The sequence below is a fragment of the Bidens hawaiensis genome, unplaced genomic scaffold (genome assembly GCF_021521415.1).
Source record: "Bidens hawaiensis isolate Kalapana, Puna unplaced genomic scaffold, B.hawaiensis_p1.1 tig00009253_1, whole genome shotgun sequence".
Lineage (NCBI taxonomy): Eukaryota > Viridiplantae > Streptophyta > Magnoliopsida > Asterales > Asteraceae > Bidens > Bidens hawaiensis.
This window is the reverse complement of record NW_027491683.1, coordinates 187094-212677: the sequence shown is the minus strand read 5'-3', so window position 1 is coordinate 212677 and position 25584 is coordinate 187094. Positions and strand designations below refer to the sequence as shown.

The 25584-nt window shown below is 35.2% G+C and overlaps 1 protein-coding gene and 1 long non-coding RNA gene across 2 annotated transcripts; both read left to right on the top strand.

Moving 5' to 3' along the window:
* Positions 1 to 6948: 6948 nt before the first annotated feature.
* LOC143531793 (beta-glucosidase 18-like) lies at positions 6949 to 9518 on the top strand. Its single transcript, XM_077027009.1, has 12 exons — positions 6949 to 7116; positions 7193 to 7259; positions 7327 to 7376; positions 7467 to 7542; positions 7624 to 7698; positions 7818 to 7905; positions 8026 to 8278; positions 8367 to 8482; positions 8559 to 8811; positions 8887 to 8989; positions 9063 to 9171; positions 9248 to 9518. Exons 1-12 carry the CDS (start codon positions 6949 to 6951, stop codon positions 9459 to 9461), a joined length of 1572 nt encoding a protein of 523 aa, XP_076883124.1. The 3' UTR covers positions 9462 to 9518.
* Positions 9519 to 23423: 13905 nt separating this feature from the next.
* On the top strand, positions 23424 to 23937 carry LOC143531792 (uncharacterized). The gene is made up of 3 exons (XR_013135086.1): positions 23424 to 23547; positions 23741 to 23833; positions 23901 to 23937. It is a non-coding gene; the product is annotated as an uncharacterized LOC143531792 (long non-coding RNA).
* Positions 23938 to 25584: the final 1647 nt, after the last annotated feature.

Genomic DNA, 25584 nt, shown 5'->3' with positions numbered 1-25584 from the left:
TATGATTTTTATTATTATAGAAAGCCATGTCATCAATAAGTTTAACGGAGTTAGGGCACGTTAGGTTCAGGAGTTACAAGATAAAACAAGCTACAGGTTGGGAGTGGTGGGAGACAAATCCTAAGTTGAGAGTGTTATTGATCAATGAATGAAGATTGAATGTATTAAAAACTAATATCCATAACTTTTAAAAATCACTAATGGAATAAATTTGGACGGGCAAGCAAAAATAGATATGCAACTACAACTTAATTTACGTATCTAAAAGTAGATATACAACTACAACTTTACGTACTTCTTTCTTTTTATTGACTATAAAGATGTAACAAATTCAGAAAATACTTACTAAAACATACCTGTTTCTTTTTATTGTCTAAATTAAAATATTTTAGAAATCATCTCCTTTTCTTATGAGCTTATTGATTTGGCAAACAAATTCAAAAGAAAATAAAGATTCCCTCCTGTCCACAATGAAGTTGAGAGCTTCTTCTTCTTCCTGAAATTTATGCTCATGAGGAAATTGAAAACATTCACCATTAATTTTCTCACTTTAGAATTAGGCCACTGGGGTGGTCCGTTATAGGTGTCCATCACGCGTGATGGTCACGGGAACACTGCTGCCGGTCCTCCCATCATGCGTGATGGGGGGCCAGCCGTGATGGCCATCACGCACTCAAATCCAATTGACTGTTAATGTGACTGTTGAAGAGATAAAAAAAACTTAATTAACCTATATAAATATAATCAAATCCATCTTCAAATCCAATTTAAATCCAACTCAAATCCTCTACTACAAACAACATTCTAACATCACACAAATGGAGGGTTCAAAGAAACGTGGCTCGGGTTCAAAGAAAACCCAATCCCGACTAAAGGTTCGACACAATCTTGGCAAGCTGGCGAGATTCCGATTACAAGATGAACCCGACACAACCCAACCATTCCAACAACAACCTTTTCAACCACAACCGTTCCAAAACCAACCATTTCAATCTCAAACATTTAATTCACCGTTTTCATCGACACCGTATCAAAATCAACCGTTTATTCCACCTTTTTCTAGCAAAATATTTCAAAATAATCATTTTGAAACGTTTCAATCTCAACCGTCACAAACGTCCGTCGATCCTTTAGAGGATAACAATGTTATACATCAATTTGCACGTGCTTTTCGTGGTGAAGACGACGATGTGGATGAAGATGAACCCGCGGAGGAGGATGCCATCGTCCGTAGACCTTGGTCGTCCGCGGAGGAGGTCGCCTTGACCAAGGCTTATTTACACGCCTCCGAAACAAAAAAACACGGAAACCAACAAAAACGAGAGTTGTTATGGAGACGTGTTATTGCACATTTCGAAAAACTTCCCGGTGCAACCGATCGAAACATGGATAAAATGACTTCCAAGTGGGGAGATTTGAATAGAAAAATGTCAAAATTTAATGCTTGCTACATCTGATTGGTAATAATTTTTTTTAAATTTATTAGTTAATTTTTTTATAATTTATTACTTTATTTTTACAATTTTGATATATATATATTTTTCGAAATGTTTTGTAGAGCCGAGATCCACAAAGCGGAGCGAGCGAGGCGACTATCATAAAGAACGCCTTGAGCAATTATATCAAGATTTTCCGATATAAATCTTTTCCCCACTTGGATGCGTGGGAGATTGCGAGACACCACCCGAAGTGGGAACCGGTTCCCGTGGTCGACATGGACGGACCGACGGCTCCAAGGAAAAAAAGATTCTTCAAAAAGATCAAAAACTTCCAATTCCGGGAACTACACAACGTCTACCGACGGCTTGTCAAGCAACACGCCGAACATGAACTTGAACGATCAACCCAGAGACGATCCCGACGAAGACACACCCACACCCAAACCCACACGGCCGCATCGCAAGAAAAGTGGGGAATCGTCAAGATTAGGAAAGGAAACGGTGGCCGAGGATTTCAACGAATACAAGTCGGCTAAGTTGGCGGAAATGGTCGAGACGAAGGAGCGAAAGCAACTAGCTCTTGCTTCAAAATTAAAACGTGACGAGGCGTATATCAACCATTTGAATGAAAACCAAAAAAACGCCGATTTAACATTCATCGTACAACCGCACGAACATCTTAACGAACCCTTTAGATCGATCCTACTTCAACGCAAATGCGAGCTATGCGAGAAGTGGGGTTGGGAAGCGCCGTAGGTTTTTTTTTGTTTGTTTTTTTAATTTATTTATCTTTGTAATATTTATTTAATATTGTTTTATTTTTTATTTAATTTAACCTTGTTTTAGTATTTATTGTAAAAAAATAAAAAAATAAAAAAAAAATTCCATCACACCACCACCCCTACCAAAATTCCATCGCTAGTGATGAAAAGTGGTGGGGTGAGGTGGCACACCGTGATTGGTGGTTGCAAGTTATGGTTTTTAAACCACCCCCACTCCCCTTATACTCGATAGTAGGGGTGGTAATCTTGACCCAAACCATTTCAAATGGGTCAATTTGGGTTGGTCTAAAAATCATATGGGTTGGTTTGAGTCATAGATTTTAATAAGATGGGTCAAAATGGGTCACTTGAAATTCCACCTTATTTTCGGGTCAAAATGGGTCGACAAATTTAAAGAAATGGGTCAATATGGGTTAGTGTCTTAAGGAAAAGTGGCAACCTCGGGCTGAAACGGGTTTTGGATTGGAACGAGTTCGGTTTAGGTTTCGAGCCGACACGAGTTTTCACACTGGACGGGTTGGGTTTCGGTTTCCTTTGTTTATTTTTGGTCGGTTTCGGAGCACTGGACGAGTTGGGTTTCAGTTTCTTTTGTTTGCTTTTGGTCAGTTTCGGATTTGTTTTCGACCTTTTGTTTCGTTGTGGTCTGTTTTTTCAGTTTCATTAATAAAAAAATCATAACTCAAAATATAAATCAAAAACGAAAAATGTAAAAAAACCAAAGCGTTTTCGCCGTTGCCCTCGTTCTTAAAAAAAAAAAACTCGTTTTGACCCATTCCGACCCGGACCCATTCTGACCCGAACCTTTTGACCCTAACCCGTTCCGACCCAAACCAAAACAACCCTTTTTTAAGTTGACTCATTCCAACCCTAACCCATTTCGACCCTAACCCGTTCCGACCCATGACCCATTTTGACTCAACCCAACCCATTTGCCACCCTTACTCGATAGTAATGGTTGTCTTGGTAGTCTCCTGCAGTTTGGCAAGAGAATATATAGGCTTCATTCAAAGACTTTTGAGTCTTTGACTTTAATCCAAAGTACAACAAAATAAAATTAAGGAAAAATTCCTAAAATAGCATTTTTTAGATAGAAGATTCCTCAAAATAATTTAAGATTTGGACCGGAAAGACGCATTGGGAAAAGATAATAATAATGAGGGACCAGTCCAAATTCTGAAGGAAAGTAACTTAGCAGACGGGATACGGGAAAATAATGAAGGTAAAGTCCATATTATTTTGTAATCTTGGAGCAAAAGTCCAAATTTTTTCAAAACTTTTTCTTTAAAAAAACCGTATTGAGAGACTGTTTTTTTATGTTTCCCATCTTTCCCGTCCATATTTTCAAATTCTTAGAAAAATATATTTTTTTACAATTATAACCCTTAACCACCACCACCACCACCTTGAACCACCACCATCACGTCGGCCCCACCCCATCACCACCACCAAACCACCACCACTCCCACCCCATCACCACCACCGAACCACCACCGCCACCACCCCATCATTTGCTACCCCTATACAACACCTTCAACAACCAAAACTCATCAAACAAAACACAAAAACAATCTTATATTCAGAATCTTGGTTCCTTCAGATTTCTCAATCTACATATCTTTCAAAGTACATCATTCTTTGGTGATGAGAGAGAAACATAATGAGAACAGCACCCTATGTAGCCCGGGAACGGGTTCGGGACCGGGATACTGGGACGTTACGGGTACGGGAAACGGCAAAAATCAAAAATCTAAGATACGGGTACGGCAAACAAAAAAATATAAAAAATTACAAATATATTAAAAATAAGTCCAAAGGTGGTTCATCTACCGAAACAGTAGTAGATGATGTTCCTTGTGTTGTGTTTTGAGAAGCCATAAATTAATAATCGATTATGATGTTTGAAGAATGGAGATTGAATAATAATATTATATTATTATAAACACACTGTGAGTGAATGACTTGTAACGTGAACAATGAAGAAAAAAGATGATATAATTATAATATTCTTTAGGAAGCCAAAGGGTTTTAACTTTTAAGTTTTCTGCCGTGAGTGCCGTCAAACTTTAATATATATAATATTATCTATGGAAGTTCAACAGTTTAATAAAAAAAACCCAGATCTAATAACGAAACGTTTCGGAAACTCTGAACTTGTCGTCCCCAAATCCCGGAATCGTATTAACTCCCGTCCCCTTTTTACGGAAACGGCCGGGAAACGTTTCGGCGGCGCTTCGCCGGCGTTTCCGTCCCCGGCGCATCCCCTGGACGGGGACTCAACTTCCATCGACGTTTCCGTGCATCGGAGACAGCACCTCCAAGTGTAGCTCCACTAAGCAGTTGTAGTACCAGCCATATTACGAGTTGTACTCTTGCTAGTAGTGGTGTTGGTAATGGTGGAGATGATGAACATTGGAGGAACTTTGATAACTCAGTCAGTGCGGTGTCGTTTGGACTTGTTGCAACTGCTATTCTCATTTCCATGTTTCTTTTCATGGCTCTTTTTGAAAGGTTTCTCCGGCCACCGTCCTCCGCCGCACCCGTCGGAGATCTTGAGTCACCGCATGGGAAACTAGAGTATCCATGAATAATAACAGGAGGCGGTGGGGGAGGAGGTGATGGGGTGGGGGTGGTGATGGTTCGGTGGTGGTGATGGGGTGGGGCCGACGTGATGGTTGTGGTTCAAGGTGGTGGTGGTGGTGGTGGTTAAGGGTTATAATTGTAAAAAATATATTTTTTTAAGAATTTAAAAATATGGACGGGAAATGTAGGAAACATAAAAAAACAGTCTCTCAAGATGGTTTTTTGAAAGAAAAAGTTTTGGAAAATTTTGGACTTTTGCTCCAAGATTGCAAAATAATATGGACTTTACCTTCATTATTTTCCCATATCTTGTCTGCTACGTTACTTTCCTTCAGAATTTGGACTGGTCCCTCATTATTATTATCTTTTCCCAATGCGTCTTCCCAGTCCAAATCTTAAATTATTTTGAGGAAAAAAGGGCTATTTTGGGAATATTCTATCTAAAAAGGGCTATTTTGGGAATTTTCCCTAAAATTAAGGGTCCTGCTAAGGACACCCCACTTTTTATTAAAACACCCACCAATAAGCCTCGTATAGCCCCATACGGGGCGTATTGGTTGGTTTTCTAGAAAAAATCACCAAATTTGTTTTATTATGTTTTTTGTCTTATTATCAGAAGAGGTGTATAGCCCTATACGCCGCTTTTGATATATTTTTTTAATTTATTATTATTATTATTACTGTTATAATTCCGATGAGGGTACTGTAACATCTCAGATTTTTCGTATTTGTATTCATTAAACCGATTTGGGATCGTAATTCGGATCTTTCGAACTATTTAAAACTTGTATTTATTTGTATTTAACTTGGTTTAACTTATTTTATAATTTCATAATTTTCAATTATGCCAAATGTTCATTAAAAACCTTTAAAATCGCTTTAAAAGGCAAAAAATCGCATTTTCGGGAACTATAGGCTAAAGTCAAACATCTTTGACTAGTCAATTTCTAATGCTTCTGGTTGGAACCGACTTTCGGTCTAGAAGACTTTTATTTTTGTAACAAAATTTTAAGGTTACTGACCAAAACCCGACTTCCGACTCGCTGTTCAGATTTTGGTCAGTACCAGCTCGCTTAAACGTTTAATTTAACATAACCGGAGTTCTAAACATCCGATTGGATTGATTCCAGCGACATTTTAGAACCTGAAACTTTGAGATATGATAATATAAGTAAAAACGAACTTAATGCCGCTGGATCGATCCAAACGGATGTTTAGAACCCCGGTTATGTTAATAACAATAATAAATAATAATATTAATAATAACAAATAATAAATTAAAAAATACATATCAGAGGCAGCATATGCCCTTTCTGATAATAAGACAAAAAACATAATAAGACAAAATTGGTGGTTTTTTCTAGAAAAAGCAACCAATACGCCCCGTATAGCTCGACGTATTGGTGGGTGTTTTAGCAAAAAATGGGGTGACTGTAGAAAACCCCAAAATTAAAGGTGGGCTCAAATATGGGAATTTGTGCCAAATATTTAGGGAACGTGTCATTAACATGGCACGGATTTGATTGTATTATGTCCTGTGGGTTCTGATAGATTTTTCTGTTTGCCAATTGGATAGGTAATCATTGTTGTTCCTCGTTAAATCATTTTTTAGTTGTCAATTATTAAAACTTTATTTTTTATTAATAAAAGAATCAACGAATAAAACAACCCATGAATAAAATTTATTAAATTTAACAGCTATTGTAATTATGTGTATGACATGCTTATAAGAAACGAATGTTATATATATTTAACTACTACGCAAACTTAAAGTTTTTCTTTTATTGCTTTATGTTATTTAAGGCCGGCTTAAGAGAAGGAGGAGAGGGTTAATGATTCTTGAGGACAATCTTAAAATTACTGAAATAACTGAAAATGAAATTGCTTACTTGATAATATCGATAATAGTTACTTCAACCAAAATGCACTTAAACTTAATACACATGTTTTAATTGAAATTATAATATTTTAATTTCAAGGATACGCTGTTATGCACTTATGCTTTAGTATAATAATAATAATAATATATGATCTATCTTAATTATCTTAAAACGTTGAATATAAATAAACTATTTAAAAGAAAAAGCAAAGAACCGGCTCAAAAGTATTGATCGGTCAACATGCATCTCCATTTCTCCTGTTCCATTATGAAAATGAAAGCAACCACCATTTCTCTCTTCTTCTTCCTCATTTATGCTTCTGCACCATTTCTTGGCCATGGAGGATCCATATTTGAAGAAAACGACGAAGCGCAAATCAAAAGATCCGATTTTCCATCGGGGTTTTTGTTCGGAACAGCCACTTCTGCTTACCAAGTCCATCTTCCCCTCTTGGTCCCATTTTTTGCTCATTACTATAGCTCTTTGTCACTCAACTCTTGAAGTTTTACAGGTTGAAGGAGCTTATCTTGATGATGGAAAATCTATGAGCAACTGGGATGCATTTTGTCACTCTGGGGGTTAGTATATACTATTGGTTCTTTAATCTTTATACCACATACTGATTTTGATTTCCATTTTTATTAGGTTGTGAGGAGAATGGAGACATTGCGGATGATCATTATCATATGTTCTTAGTGAGTTGGTTCATTACTGTTTATCTATCAATCTTCTTGACTTTTTTTATATCACTTTCTTTCTTTGAAGTTTTGACTTTTGTAATTCAGAAAGATATTGAGTTGATGCATTTCCTTGGCATACAAGCATACAGATTTTCCATATCTTGGGCTAGAATTCTTCCAAGTATATTACCATCCCACAATTACTTCCATGCATTATCTTCTCAACTTTGTGTGTAATTTGTTCGTATATTTTGTTGAGCAGGAGGAAGGTGTGGTGAAGTCAACCCTGCAGGCATCATGTTCTATAACAAGATCATTGACAATCTGATTCTTAAAGGTGCCATGATTTGATATTAGAAATATTTATGCCTACCAGCTTCAGCTTTAAGATTCTGTATTTGGTTGATTGATGATTGAAGATTAAAATGAACCATGGGTCATGATTAAAATGAACAGGAATTGAACCATTTGTGACCATTCACCATGTAGACCTCCCTCAAGAACTTGAAGACAGATATAGTTCTTGGCTAAACCCTGAAATGCAGTATGTTTTAAACGCCATTGCATCATCACCTCTTTAGATGTTTGATAGCTTATTTTTATTTTTTTATTTATTTATTTTTTATTTATTTATTTATTTATTTATTTTTTGCTTACTTGGCAGGGAAGAGTTTATATATTTTGCGGAAATCTGTTTTAAGACTTTTGGGGACCGGGTGAAGTATTGGATCACCATAAACGAACCTAAATTATACGCAGAATTGGCTTATGAATTGGGAATTTTTCCACCATCGCGTTGTTCAGAGCCTTTTGGAAACTGTCTTAATGGAAATTCAGATGTTGAGCCTATCATAGCTATGCACAACTTGTTATTGGCCCATGGCAGGGCATCCAAGCTATATCATGAATATTTCCAGGCAATCAATCAACGTTTTAAGTCAATCTTCAAGTTTTAACGGAACATATTAAGACTTGTTAGTTTGACTTTTTGGTTTGTATGTGCAGCCTAAACAAGGTGGTTCCACTGGTGTCACTGTTCATAGTTGCATGTATGAACCACTAACTGATAGTGAACTTGATCACCAAGCTGCCAAAAGGGCATTTGCTTTTCATTCTGGCTGGTAAGCATTAACCTTTTTTAAACATTTATGCATGACAAATTATATGATCTTTGAACAACTTTATATCATCAAAAAGGACACTTGATCCCTCGATATTTGGAGACTACCCGGAAGAACTTAAGGAATACCTTGGTCATGAATTACCAAGTTTCTCCCCTAATGAAAAGAGTCTTATGAAGAATAGCATTGATTTTATTGGCATCAACCATTATTCAACTTCATATGTCAAGGATTGTACGAATGCTAATTGCTCTGCAACCGGGAACCATGCAATTGAAGGTTTTGTGGAGATGGCTGTAGAGCGTGATGGCGTGCTAATTGGTGAACTTGTAGGATATAGCAATTTTTAATTAATAATGTTTTTTAGTTGACATAACAACATTTTTGTTTATTTGCAAAAGCAGACGGGGATGGAAGGATCATATGTTGTTCCTAGAGGCATGGAAGAGATTGTTAACCTTATCAAGATTCGATACAATAACACACCCATGTTTATTACTGAAAATGGTTAAGAGTCACCGTTTTCATTATTTAGCAACATATTGTCTTGTTTAATTCAATTATATTCACATCTTGTCAGGGTACTCTTCACCGGATGTGCACGAGCAACGGGCTAGCGAGCTAACTAATGACGTCAAGCGAATTGAATATCATTCCAAATACCTTGCTTCTTTGGCCAAGTCTATTAGGTTGGCTCTGAAATCTTGATATACATATTTTATGAATTGTGGCATTGATATGAAGAAATGTTGTTTGAAATAACAGAGATGGAGCAGATGTACGTGGATATTTCGCATGGTCATTTCTGGATAGTTATGAATGGACAAATGGTTACAATACAAGGTACGGATTATACTATGTGGACCGACAAACCTTAACTCGGACGCCAAAGCTGTCTGTAACATGGTACAAGAATTTTCTGGCCAACAAGATTGGTCTTGACGATAATTACGGAAACATCAAGGGGCGTATAATATAATTTCATAAGATTTTTATGGAAAACCCGTGTTCATATGCATATTAAGCTATTCCATAAAAATGTAATATATTTGTCTATTTTTCATCCCCTAGATGTATTGCAAAACATGAAAGGAAACATGGACCCAAAAAATTAAATTTGGGTTGTCGTATGTTTATTCTAGATAAAAATACAAATAAAATAAAGCATAATGTAACTAGAATAATCTAAAATCTGCAGAAGTGTACCATAGTTGTTGCAACTACTAAACTACCCATGGGACCTATTTCTAAAATAGTTTGTACGTTTTGACGCAAATTCATTTTACCTACTTTATAAAAACGGCATCTTTTGGCAATTTACTCATCCGTTTTGATACTTATAGATAAAACAATGCAATGGTCTTGTTTCTAATTGATAAGAAAATGTGGATATAAAATGCATAATATTTTTCCCCAAATTGCATGAATTCCTAAAACTTTTTTTGAAACATGCATGAAGAATTTGAATATAAATCATTCAGTTGGTTCCTACCTTTTTGTTTTTCGAAATATGAAGAATCATAATTTGAATTCTACTTTAGCTGACAAAATAGAAGAAATAAACTTCCAATTTGATTCATATAAATTTCACTTGACTTGGCGAACATTAATTTCTCTTCTTTCTAAGGCTCATACATTCATGAAAGCTTTTGCAGAATATGCTTCGTTGTGTCATCTGTAATGCAACTTTTCTCTGATCTAAGCTATGCAAATGGCATTGACTTTATAGATAATCGATGAATACTTCTTGGTTTTTTCTGATCCGCATGTAACCTGTATGTGATAGATCATCGTACACACACGCACACTCTCGCTCGACTAACATCGTATTGTTCTAAGTTCAACATGTATGTGAACATGTAACCTGTTTTGGGGACCTCACGAAAACCATTGTGTTGATGCGTCATGTATGTGAACATGTAACTCGAATAAGATTGTGCTTTATATAGATTTGATTGTTAGCAATTCTGGTTGCAATTGAAGAATAACACAACAATGAATTTGATAAACTTGCGCTTGAATTGATGAACTTGTTTGTATATTGATCGATCAAACTACATACATCTGTTGGGTTTTTATAACCAAAATACTAATTACATATATACTAGACCCCTGGACTTTATAAATATACATACTAGACATAAACTATACTTTCTAAAATGACTAAAAAGGCCTCTAATATTTAGTTTATATTTTCAACACTCCCCCTTAAACTAAATATAGTTCAACGAGAGTCTTATGCTTTCTTGACTTGCGTTTACAACAGCATCGGTTTTTCATCTTCCGACATGAGATGGGCTTCTTGGTCCTTTACTTTCTCCTTGTCTTTTTGTCTTATGCATTCATATGCAAAGTGACCATATTCACCACATTCATAGCATTTGAGCTTACTTTTGTCGTTTTTGTTGTTGTTTCTTTGACTCGTACTTCTTCCACGTCCTCTTCCTCCTCTGAAAGAGCCTCATCCTCTACCACGATTTTGATCACCACGACCTCTTCTATAATTGTTTGAACTTGTCATTAAGAGCTTTCCTTGATCATGATCTTCCGGTTCGTCTTGACTTTTGAGACGTTCTTCAAAAGCCTTTATTCTTCCCACCGCTTCTACAAATGGCATCGTGTCTATCTCTTGATATAGTTCGATAGATTCCACAATTGGTAGAAATTTATTTGGAACCGAGATAAGCAATTTCCTCATAAGTGCCTTATCTTTCAAAGTACCACCAAGAGTTTTAAACTTGGTTTGCAAACTGCTTAACTTTCTCGCAAAGTCGCTTACGGTTTCATTTGACTTCATCTTCGGAGCCTCTGGTTCACTTCTTAATGTTTGTAAACGTGCCTTATGAACTAGTTCGGCTGCAAGATATTTGACTTTGACTGCTTGATTGCTTCCCAAACTTCTTTTGCAGCCGTATATTGTGCGACTTACATTAAAACATCTTTCGGTGTAACATCCTAGAAAATCCCATAATTATTTTGGACTAAAAATGTCAACTTTGAAAGTTGAGGGGTTAAAAATATTCTTATAACAAGTAAAGAGAAAGAAACAAAATAAGAAAAACAAAGCATCTTATGTTAAGGAAGTAGGAAATTCTATCCCACATAGAAAGATTGAAGAAAGTGGGAGCATGCTACATGGGTATATATAAAGGAAGATAACATTCATCCCACATGGAAACAAGAAAAGAAATGGAAGCTCTTTATAAGGAAGCAAGTTTCTATAATAATATTCTTATGTGGCTAATCACTCTCCATAGTCTTAGCGGAGGGTGCGGAGCACTCGACGCGCACACGCACGGACTCAGACTCGGGCGATGGGCGTAATGTGGCGTTTTGATGGCACACTTTGCACTTCGCATCGCCGCATAAGGGTTGTTTTAGTATTTTTGGAAAATGGAAGTATCATCAAGAAGTGGCAAGTTATCAAAGACGAGGGACAAAAAATAAAAATATGGATTCTGGAACCCATCGCGTTACGCGATGAGCCCAAGCAAAAGACCATCGGGCTACGCGATTGTAACATCCGTATTACGAGATTATAATAAAAGAGATTTTTTTTGTTGCGTGTGTGTCGTTAAGTTAGTCGTGTGTTTAGTGTTTGGATAATATTTAGACTTGGAAGTGTGAGTGGGTTGTGGGGCCCATAACCCTCTATATAAACCCAACCCCTCCACCCTTTCACCATTTTCTTTCTCTCCACACACTTTCACACACACCATAGAACACACATACTCTCTCAAGACCCGAATCAAAATCCAGGTTAAAGTAAGGAAGATCATGGTGCTCAAAGTGTCTTCAATAACAAGAATCACGTCCAAATCCTCGAGTCGTCTCGGATCCAAACCAAACCCGAAGCAAAAGGTAGGTTTCAGTTTAAATGGTTAAGTTTTTAGTCGGTTTCGACATGCAAACTGATAAGATGATAGATCGGGCTGTGAAATGTAAGAAAAACATAAACTTGGTGAGTTATAACCTCACAGGTATGTTATAGGACAAAAGGTGATGTTCAGACCTCATAACGGGTATACAAAGTTGGTACAACCCAGAACCAAAAATCGGGTCCTAAGGAAGAGTCACGGAGTAAAATAGCTTTAAAATGGCAAAAAAAAAGAGATGTAAAAAATGGGTTTTTCACTTGAGAAGAGAAATTCTTCCATGAGAAGAGAAACTCCATGAGGAGCGAAATTCTTCCATGAGAAGAGAAATTCTTCCATGAGAAGAGAAACTCCATGAGAAGTGAAATTCTTCCATGAGAAGAGAAATTCTTCCATGAGAAATTCTTCCATACGAAATTCCATGACCCCCGTTAGTTAAGGGTTTCATTAGCATAGATATAAGAGATACTAGTAACAGATAATTGACACGCGTAATGTATTGTACAGTTAGCCGTGCACAACTAAGGAAGGGCACTACCATCAACGGCGAGAGAAACCGACTCCAAGTGAGTTCCTAGCCCCTTTATCTGTTATGTTTTCGGGGTTGTGTGCATAATCCCATGTGATAGTTGTTAATACACTTACCTTAAGTGGTAAGTGTATGATATGTGTATGATATATGTATGACTAAGTATTGAATGTTATTATGGAATGTTTATACAAATGAATATGTATACATATGTATATACATGACTAGAAGATATGTATAGTATGCATGTATGAAAATGAATGTATGATAGAGTGACGAGACAGGTATGGTTATTCGAGACAGAAGGGACCAGACCCTAATAATATCTGAGACAGAAGGGACTAGACCCTTATAATATCTGTGATGTTAGGGACCAGACCCTTATAATATCTGTGATGTTTAAGATAGAATAGCTTATGGTATACCATAGGGTTTTATGAAAGAAAGTATGTAAGTGCGTAAGCATGTATGTAAAGTATGTATGAAAGAAATGATAGTAAATAAGGTATGAATACGTATCTCCGGACACGTATGAGTATGGTATGAATGTAATGTATGTTATTTGATTAACTAGAACTAACTCAGCGTAGCTGACTTTTAGTATGCACGCAGGCAAATAGGTTGAGGCAGCTGGCTTGAGAAGGGACACATGGGCCGAGCTAAAGAGACTGGCATCCATAAAGAAGTGTCATGACTATTTTATGTTAATATTTACGAAAAGACAACTTGTATGTTAAGACATGATTTGATGTTTTGTAATGTAATGCATGAAGTTTTAATTATTCCGCGAAAGTTTTAATTAACTCTGATTTAGAACTATGTTTATGAGTAAATCCAACACCGAATGTAAGACTACCGGGAACGGGGCCTTACAAGTTGGTATCAGAGCATAAGTTCGAGAGAAATAAGCATCCTAAATGCTTAGACTCGAATAGAGAATGGGAATTAAGGAAGGAAGAGAAGGAAGATACCAGTCCGAGAATGCCATGTGTCGCTCAAGCAAGCTCGAGAACGGTAAAGTACATGATTAAGTTCATGTAAAGATTTGAGAATGTATGTATATGCATGTTAAATGAAAGTATAAGAATGTATAAATGCTAGCTTAAATTGCTAAAGAAGAAAGTGTGCATGCTAGATTAAATGCTAGGGATAAGAATCTAGGTTAATTGTATGTTTGCATGATTGGGTTGTAGAAACTAGCACAAGTGAAATCATAAAGGGAAGTATGTAGGACCTGAGGAGTAATGTAAAGAGTTAATTACACTTGGCCACTGTCATTAACTACTTACCTTACAAATCATGTGCTAACTAATTCCCAGAGTGATAATGTTTGTGTTCCTTAGAGAAAAGATAGGACGAATGTTGTAAAGAGACGAGTACGAGGACGTCGTACCGGATGTTGCGGTAGGACACGTGTCAACCTGACACCTATTGAAGAAATGTTTGACAACGTGATATACGAAAGAAGTAGAATTCCAACCGAAGGAAGTAACGAAGAAGGATCACATTTGGAGCTTGTAGCCAAAAACATTAAAGGAGTTGCTCAATTGTTTCGCATTTCAATACCAACAACGCTCGCAGAAGCATTTAAAGGCTACCCAAATTGGGAATCCAAGTGGAAGCAACATGAAGGAAACTGAGACAAGTCAAGTGAAATGAGCTAAACATGTAGTAGACAGGCAATAGTTGACTCCATAAGAGAACTTGTGGGATCGTGGGTGATGAAGCGAATGTTGAGAAGGTAGAAATGATCGAGAATTACGGGTGACTGTCAAGGAATCCTAATTGAAAAGGCATAAAAGGATGAAGCTACATGGTGTAGCGAGTGTGAAAGAAGAACACTAGGAAGAATGTTGTTATGTACGTGAGACTGTTATGAAGAAATCACTAGTGGTACTTTAGTTAAAATCTCGTGAGTGGTTAAGAATTGTAAAATAGAACTAGAAGGACGTGATTTCCTTGCTACTAGTTATGTTATGGTCTTAAGAGGGCTCGACGCAGTTGGGAATGGATTAGCCGTCTGAGTTTAAGGCTTAGATAGTCTGTAAGAGTGAATTGTTAAGATCAAAATCTTTGGATGGTGGTACGACGACGGTGTACGGTGATAAAAAAAGTTTAGGGCTTAACGTCATTTGGATGATAAAAGCCGAAGGTTTGATAAGGCGAGGGTACAGTGCCTACCTGGCGTATGTTGTCAAGGATACGGCTGAGATAAAAGGATTGAAAGACGTTCCTATAGTTCATGACTATCCAGAAGTGTTCCCAGAGTACCTTCCGGGGTTACCACCAGAACGAGAGGTAGAATTTCAAATTGAGCTAATACCAGGAGCACAGCCCGTCGCGAAAGCGCCTTACTGTCTGGCGCCATCCGACATGGAAGAGTTAATGTCCCAACTTCAAGAACTCCTTGATAAAAGTTTTATAAGACCGAGTGTTTTCCTGGTGGGGTGTACCGGTGATGTTCGTGAGGAAGAAAGACGGAAGTATGAGAATGTGTATAGATAACCGCGAGTGGATAAGCTTACGGTGAAGAATATCTGTTGCCATAGATTGACGATATGTTTGATTCGTTACAAGATGCTAGTTGGTTCTTCCGAATAGATCTCAAGATCTAGTGATCATACAAGATGTATTAACAACTATCACATGGGATTATGCACACAAGATAAGTGTATTAACAACTATCACATGGGATTATGCACACAACCCCATCGGGCTACGCGATTGTAACATCCGTATTACGAGATTACAATAAAAGAGAATTTTTTTGTTGCGTGTGTGTCGTTAAGTTAGTCGTGTGTTTAGTGTTTGGATAATATTTGGACTTGGAAGTGTGAGTGGGTTGTGGGGCCCATAACCCCCTATATAAACCCAACCCCTCCACCCTTTCACCATTTTCTTTCTCTCCACACACTTTCACACACACCATAGAACACACATACTCTCTCAAGACCCGAATCAAAATCCAGGTTAAAGTAAGGAAGAACTTGGTGCTCATAGTGTCTTCAAATAACAAGAATCATGTCCAGATCCTCGAGTCGTCTCAGATCCAAACCGAACCCGAAGCAAAAGGTAGGTTTCAGTTTAACTGGTTAAGTTTTTAGTCGGTTTCGACATGCAAACTGATAGGATGATAGATCGGGCTGTGAAATGTAAGAAAAACATAAACTTGGTGAGTTATAACCTCACAGGTATGCTATAGGACAAAAGGTGATGTTCGGACCTCATAAAACATGAATATGCTCAGCGTTTATTGAACAACTATAGCCCATAGTACGTAAAGCGTGTTCACAAAGGTGTAGTTTAACTAATGGACTAATATACCAATATTGCATAAAAAGTCGAACTGCATACAAAGATATAATTTCATCGTCTCAAGGTCTTTCATTTCAGATTCTCTTCAGTAGCTCAATAGTTTTTTCCTATCTTTTCATGAGATCCAATGATGTTTAGAACGACATCAACTGCTATTATACTATTATACTGAAATTCGGTAGACATGTGGGCTAATTACATCATATTTGTACCCTTCATTTACAAGATGGTTGCTTAGTTGATTGCATTGAATATGACCAAATTTCTCATATAATGATCTCTTGAGTTTTGGGATTATCTCACAAAATAATAACCAACTTTTAGAAATATTTCAATTAGGTCACTGGTGTAAAACTTTATTCTAATTAGGTCAATTAACTTATATTTGATGTTTCAATCCCAGGTATTTTATTTAGATAGCAGATTATTTAGGTTTTTGTCAAATTAATATAAAAATAACAACAATAAAAAATCCCAGTTCATTCGTCGTCACACCTTCTCCTTCACGTCGAAACCCTACACCATCTTCTTCTTCGCTTTGCTATTTTTTAGGCTTTCGAACCCTTTATGTACCTCAAGGTAATGCCGTTTCACACTCTTCTTCCTTTCGGTGTTTTCATTTATGTTATTAATTCGTTTGTTGACGACTCTGCATATGATTAGTTAGTAATACCAATCGAACATCAAGTGTGTTTGTTAGAAAAATTGTTTTTTTATTCTCAATTCTTTATCTCATATAGTTCATGTTTTTAAGACTAACAAATTTTCATTCGACACTGATGACCATCGTTTAAGTCATGCAAAAACCTAATTAAACTATATAGATAGAGTAAATAAGGTAACGTATCCACGAGAAGCATGTGGTTAGTATTTCAAAGTTGGTTTGATTTTTAATATAAATTTAACTAACTAAGGTGGACAAACGATGGTACACGAAACTTAAAAGATTGATTTTAAAAACAATTTAAGAAAAATGCAACTTCCTTCAGGTTTCAGGTTTCACACAAAACTCGTTTAATTAATTGGGAACCACGCAAACATAGTTCTGGAAATTAGTTAAAGTAGCTATTGAGACAGGCTTTTGTTATCAAACCTATACAATTCAATTACCAGTTTACTAGTATCAAGGTCAACCCCTTTAGTCACCGAACTGGCTTCTAGGTTTTGTCATCAACCGAATGTGGTTGTAGAGAAAGAACTCAAAACACTAGCAAACTGTTTAATTAACTAATACTTCAATTTGTTAAATGCTTTTCATCACATAAACAAATCCAATACATAAACAAACAAAATTGAGTGCTAAACCTATATGAACTATTCACCCGGAGAAAGTTACAACAAGATTAGCCCTGCCTCATCATGGTTATTGCTTCTTGATTTACGTGACACGCATCCCTAGGCCGGCTGCTTCCTTTCTGCCTTATGCCCTACTGCCATAAAAATATCTCTCAAGACCTTGCACTCTCTGTTTTCTTTTATTTGAGATGTGAGCTTCCTTCCATTGACTCCAAATCCAACTATAACTAATTTTATGTATTAAGCCCAGTTAGAATATTGTATGGTGCGCTGTTGACTTTTTCTTTCATTATTTCCATACACCAAATATACGTTGAAGGTTCTTTATAATTCTTTCATGACTTTTCTTTAATTTGCTAGCTGCACTCTAACAATTATATTAATTTCTTTACATGATTAATCATTTACTCAATCATTGACCTCTGATATAAACATAAAAGTCTCTTTGTATTATTTCTTTGATTACTTGATCGTTATAGACCGTCGTCACTTGAAACCTGCAAAATATAAAAACCACTCAATATAATTGTGTTCCAACAAATATTTAATTAAAATGCAATATTATTAACAATTAGTCGCATTCTAACGCCTACTCTTCACATCCCCACACTATTATTTTCTTTCCTCAAGAAAACTCTTATGCAACATATTCACCTCAATCAATGTTTCATCAATTATCATCATTAATACTAGTTAGGTCTAAGGCCATACCCAATTCCCAAGACTTATGTTGTCAAGATTGACAACTCAACAAACAAATTTAACGATACATTTTTAGAATAATGGAATTTCCCAAATAAGTGTACTTTGTTTTCGGTTAAGGCACACATGATCACACCCCTCAAAAATATATCTCTCCTCTCGGTATAATACCTAGACTAGCAAAAAATGTGCTAGTATCTCCCTACCCTCTATACCAAGTATGAACATAAAGTAATAAGCTTGCAAGCCAATCATATCTCCAATCGTTAACCACCGGTTGCATAAAGAACATGACTAAGGGTTTTGTTATGGCTTAGGTTCGGGTATGGAATAGGAATTATTTAATGACTTATGGTGGATGAAACCCAAACAACTAAACAAACAATCAAAACTACTCACTGACTATTATTACAACCAACACTAACTTTATACAGTGGCTTTTCTTTTAGTTTTTCTGATTTTCACATTTTTTTAAAGCAGAATTAATACATAAAACCAACTAACTCGAGACATGCGTACATTGTGTACTATACTTAACAAATAAATTATATACAACTCTAATATACCGGGTTTTATCATGCATGGTTAAATAAAAGGCTAAGGCTAACACGACTTGTAATGTAGGGTTTAGAAAATGAAAGGGAAAAGACTCAAACTTGGCTCCTAGGGGAAAATGTAGGATACAGAGTATTATTTAAGTAATAGCCAGTATATATGGGTTTCTACAGTCCTAATTCTCCATACAGGTGGTGGTATTAAGATCTCGACATGCATATGACAAACAAGTTCTAGATATCATGAACATATTGGTTACACTCAAAATCACTCATATGAAATGTGCATATATATATATATATATATATATATATATATATATATATAAAATAGTATGTGTATTAAATATAAGGCCAACTCACACACACACGGGAGGAAATTCGCTACCGATATGAAACATGTGTACCCGTACCCTTAGCTCATTATCCCCATCTAAACGGACCATTTTTATTTTCCCTTTTTAAAAAACATTTGATGAGAACAATTTCAAGAAGCATAATGTAACATTCGTTATTTTTCAAACCCGTAAACCCGACCCAATTTAAATTTTCGGGTTTTGTTAATAAATAGATATATATCTCATGTTCGTTTCATGTATTTATGTGGCATTCGTTAATTGTTATTTGAATTTGTACTCGTAATCGTTAAACTGACTCGTTTCATCGTTTCAATGTATTCTAGTTCGTTGTTCATCATTTATATAATATTCCTGATGATTTACGATTATTGTTCGTTCGTTTTCTATTCATTTAGTTCAATAAACTAAATTTCCGGGATTAACGTTTTTGTGTAAAGTTTTATTAAATTTAATCGAGTTACAAACTAAACGGGTGTAACATAAAAATTATCCAGGTATTTAAACATTTATTTCACATTTTATAACATTTCAAAGTTAAAGGGTTTAATTTGTAACTTTATTTAATTCCTGATTTAAAAAGAGATCAAAACTTCAAGGGTCATTTGTGTAAATCATATTCAAATTATAATATTATAATCAGCCCACCCGACCCTTCCCATGTAACATCTTTTTTCCGGCAGCACTATTTCGGCGAAGCCCAGCATCGCCGGCAACACCCAAACCCCATTAAAAACGCGTTTAAACCCAATTAATGGGTCGTAACTCATTTAGACCCTAACGAAAACATCATAAACGTCAATAGTAACTCATAACAACACCTAATAATTCGCGATTTCGACCCATAACCGCCGGAATACTTTAAAACTCCAAGAACGATTAATTAACATTGTACGTTTCAATTAGACCTATAAATAAGACCCTAATCTTCAACTAAACTTGTCCCAATCATCAAAATAGCATAATACACTCTTTGTAAGGCATAATCTTTCACCCAATCTGTCTCCGGCCAAACCATGGTTCTCCGTCAAATCAATACAATACCAGGTAACTGTTACATGATTTTGAATCTTATTTTAATGAGAAACAAAACCCCTAACCTATCATGGGCATACATGGACTGGTTATGAGAATTAGAATGCCAGGGTTTATGATGAAGAAGATGAACATTAGAGTTTATATTTATACAATTGTTTCTGTAAGGTTAACAACTAAACACGTTGGTCCAATGGCTAAGTCACTTGGCTATTGGCTAAGGGACCCGGGTTCGAACCCAGGTCAGAGCAGCTTTCTTTGTAATTTTTAAAAACCTTTTTGTAACACCTTTTTAATGATAGTACTTGTAACATATATATAAAATATGTTAAAAACCTTTTGTAAAAACCTTTTTGTAACACGCCCGAGTGTGACGTACAGATTGTTCAAACACACGTGACACTATTGGGTGGCAATAATAATATTAATTCATTTAAGCATCAAATAACACAATGTTTGAAGGTAACAATACAAATAAAAAATACAATCAAATACGATAATTTTGTTTATTAAATAACCTATGATTCTAGGTGTCTTCTCATCTTCAGCCTCTAATGATAGTACTTGTAACATATATATAAAATATGGTCAACTAACTTAATAGTTGGTGAGTTTCCCACAAGTTTGAATAATTACATAAAAACCTTGCAATTCCATGAAAATTGTGATAATTAAACTACTTCGCATGCAATGTCCTTTCTAGTTGGCAACAACCAACATACTCGGATCAGGGGTCCCTTTTCCACTCATAGCAAAATGGTCCTGAGTGCAAAGGGGGGCGTATGATCATACTTATTGAAGCAACCACTTGCTGAGCACATAATCAAGTAAGCACATATAACACACAAGTCCACAATATGAATTGCAGTTTAATAGTTGAGTATAAAATCGATTTGCGTTTAATAGGATATATATGCTACCCCCAAAAGTAAAAGCGTTAAAAAGGGGGTGTGAGGAACTCACCTTTGCAATTGAAGCGAAAAGACTAAGAATAAATGAATTGTGTCAAGAAACCCAAAGCAAATGATCCAACCGAACTATAAATAAGAATAAACACGACATTTAACGACTACTCTATCGGAATTTTCAGGTTGATTAATTGTAGGAATAAATTTAGAAGTTAGTAATTATTTTATTATAATTTATTACTAATTCTATAGCTCTTAGATTATTATATTATTATTTATGTTTTAACGGCCATTTGGTTAAGTATTTTATCGGCGAGGAAGTGAAGTTTAAACGTTCGAAATACTTGAATTATTGATTATAAGCTATAATTAAAATTATTGCGTTGACGAAACGATTTTTAGAAATTTAAAGTTTACTTTACATTTATTAAACGATTTTTAGTTACGGTTTATGAAAACGAGAAACTTGGTTTTTAAATGTGAAATGGTGAGATATAATTTATAATTAATTTACATAATTTTTATTTAATTTAAAAAAAGGTTTTTATAAATTTATTTTGATTTTTTAATTGATTAAATGATTAATTAATAATTAATAAATTGATATTTAATAATACAAGGTTTACGAGTTTAGTGTGTTAACCAACTGCTCTAGGGAAGGACATCCAATTTGCTTTGGTTTTTAATATATTTATATATTGGTAGTTTTTGAATTACATTGATTATTAATATATAAAAATATATGTTTAAAAATCGTTTGACCTGAAACCCGGGTCTCGTGCGTAATACAAACATGTTCTAACCAGTGGACCAACAATGTAATTCAGTTATGTTATGAAATCAATCTATACTACTAAATAAATAAACCTTTCTTTATGCCACATGTCTTTCATTTAACCCATCATCAGTCTCCCATTCCCGCCTCTCACCAATATCCATTTACAAACCCATTTCCTATAACAGGCCCGATTCAATCTAAACGCCTTCTTTCATACAAACCCTAAATCATCCTCCAGCTTAATTACTTTGTCTCAGGTGTTGCAGCTGCACCCGCCACCGCCACCCCTTTTTTCTCACTGGATTTTACACTGGTCCGATTCATCTGTTAAATCATTCTTCAGCTACCTTCGTCTCCGATGTTGCAGCCGCAACCGCCACTGCCACTGCCACCCCCTTTTTCTCACCTGATTCCACCACTGGTCCCGCCGACAACCCTTTTGGTACACCAGTCTTTGGACCTCAGGCTGGTATGTTATAGTTCTTACTTTCTCATATGATTCGGTGTTCGTTAATTATTTATATAAACCCTAAATCGATTTCAGTATGTATTTAGGCATGAATTGATTAACAAGCAGCATCTCACCATTGTTTATTCTTCGATTTCATAATGTATGAAATTATGTTCGATAAGTGCCTTTTATCTTTATTTTTGTTTTGACATAAACTCTAAATCGTGTTCCTTATTCTTCTTAGGGTCGATTATTTATTTGTTGTTTTACCAAATGTTCTTCAATTTTGTGAATTTCGATGATTATGTTTATTATTATTGCATTGATGTTATATCATTTTGATTAACATGTGAAAACCGAGGAGCATCGACTAATACAAGAACAGCTCAACCAAAAAGTACAATCTTAAATGTCCATTGCAGATTTCTGTTGCCTTTTGATATTCTTTGTTTTCTGATGTATCAATATTTTTGATTTTTGCAAGATAATTGAATGTGAAGGACTAAAAGAAACCATTGCATCCTTAAAACAACTTCTTTCAGATGCAAATTGTGAACCTCAAACCGAGGAAGAGTTTGCAAAGCCCGAAGAAACAAAGGAACTTTAGCCTCAGCAAGCTCAGGTTTGTTAATCTTTTCATACGTCAGCACTTCTTTTAGAGGTTCCATCTTCTTTAAATTTTTAAAATTAGTTAATATATATATAAGGATTATTAAAGTCATATATTATAATTAATAAACTACAAAAAATGAAAAACAAACTCAAATCTTTCTTCATCTCGATCCAGCACTAGAAGATTCGTTACGTCTTATCATCATAATCCATGCCTCGCCGATTGCTACAGCGACTAAGGTATAGTTCTTAATTGCTCCGGCGTGTCCTCAAATAATCCATGCCTCGCCGATTACTGTGTTAAGATATATAATTAAGTTGAAACGGACACAGATTTATACTTTTACCTAATAAGGTCTTAAAGAGTACTAAATATGTCTATGTGTACCACTCTTTCAGTGGTTTGATGATGTAAACTCGCCTGACGTATCTGGTGTATGTGGACAAGTTCTTACTTCATTATCAGAGATGCATGGGTGTGAAGTTCTATATATCTACTTAAATGTTACTTCTTCTAGCTTGCAATAATTTGCTTTCTCTGTGGTCCAAGATAGTAGAGATTACTATACCAGAGCTTCAAAAGATGCGCATAGCACATATCGTTTCATATGGTAGTGAAGCCCTGTGCTCATTAATGCCTCGATTCCTAGAAAGGTATGTGTGTTTTGTTATGTATAATTACAAACATGTTAATCACAACTTTATTGTAATTGTTTTGAGTTTAATGAGAAATATAATTTTTAATGTTACTATAGTAGTCTTAATTTACAAGTAAAACGATTTCAGAATTCTATAAACATTAAAAATGGACTTTTGGTGAATGATAGGTTATTTGTTTTTCATGCAGGAACTTTCAGAAACTTGCATTGGATAGTCGTATAAATTTGGCAGTTATTCAGTCATTCACATGCTCAGACTATGTTGCTGCCCAACGTCTTAGGTAAAAAAAAAATTCTTTATTATGATTTCTATAGCTAGAGAAATAATTATAATTTAATATGCTACAGACGGAGATTAATGTATTACCACATGGAAATCTTCAAGAATGTGGACATTATTGTGACCCCTTCAACAGGGTATGATAAGCTCAGCAGCTACTATATGTATGTATGTATGTATATGTTGATTGTTTTCATGATCTAATTGCGTTATTGTCCAGCATGACTGCACCTAAGATTCACCTGAGTGCACTTGCTTGTGGTGATCGGATCTGGAGGTTATAGGTGCATAGTTAACTTAAGAAAAGATGTATCTGTTATTTATACAAACAAAATGGAATGTGAGTCTAATTATTATTATATGTGTGTGTTGTTCAGCTAGCCTAATGAAATATGGATTGACAGCAAATGTTCTTGGATTCTCGGCCATTTCTGTCCCTGTAAGTGTGTATGGAAATGATAAACGTAACCACTCCTCGTGTCTTATGTTGTTGTCTGCGTCTGCCTAGGTTGGTTATGATAAGCAGGGACTTCCAATAGGGCTGCAACTAATAGGACGACCTTGGTGTGAAGCAACGATTTTGCGTTTGGCTGCTGTTATAAAGGTAAAATTTGACCTTTGTACTTTCAACTATATTAAGTAAAATCATTGTGGACTTGTCTAAATTTAAAAATAATCATATTAATTAAAGCTGGAAAATATATAATGTATTTGACCTTAAAATTCAAAGAGAAGACTAAACACGAAGACCGTTGACTATCTGCATTTACGTTTGCAGCAACAATGGAATGAACCTAAGAGGAAGCCTGTAATATATTTTGATGTTACAAATACAAAGGGTAAATGAGAACAAGTTTAAGGCTATTGATGAGTGCTCAAGGGTTACTTGATTCTAAGCCATGACTTTTGTTAACTTCATGTTTTTTTGACAATTTGCTTTAATTATGGAATTTTATTTTAAGTATATATTTACAAGTCCAATTTGCTTTAATATATATTATTTTAAGTATATATTATTTAGTTTTTAATATATTGTACTAGCTATTAATATTAAGTTTTTATAAACAATGAATTTTCACATTGATTTAGATAAAATAATTAATTTCAAATTTCAAAAAAAGAAATTTTGACTTTATGTTTGGTTCTCAATGAAGATTAATAAAAGACAAGGCCGATTGCTTTAGATAATTTGTTTGTTTTTGAGACAACATGTTTTAACATATGGCCAGTTATGTGTTCCATTATATATAGTTGAAACAAAAATAAAGTGAAACTAATAATTTTAATATGGATGATAAAGTTACAAATATTGTATACAAAAAAATATTTAGAGATTTACGAATTTGCAATTTTTTATTTCCATACTGTGTATTGTGTAATTTATTCAATTATATATTATATTTTTTTATATGTTGAACATATTTTTTATATTTCACATTGTGCTATTATTTAAATAAATTTATTTATTTTAACCCGTGTTCTACACGGGTACCTAACCTAGTTATATATATATATATATATACAAGTCCAGATTCTTCTTCTTCCCCAAATAAACCCTAAAAGTTCAATTCTTTATTTCTGTTCATTGTATGGCTGGTTCAAGATTCGGGTTTTGATTTTGGTTTGGAAACTAACATATTGCATAACTCAATTACCTGGACTAATTGCGAGTTATCGGAGAACAGGTACTCGCCGGCGACGGACACCAAGAACTTGATTACGGCTAACAAGGTGTGATAGGGAGAAAATGAA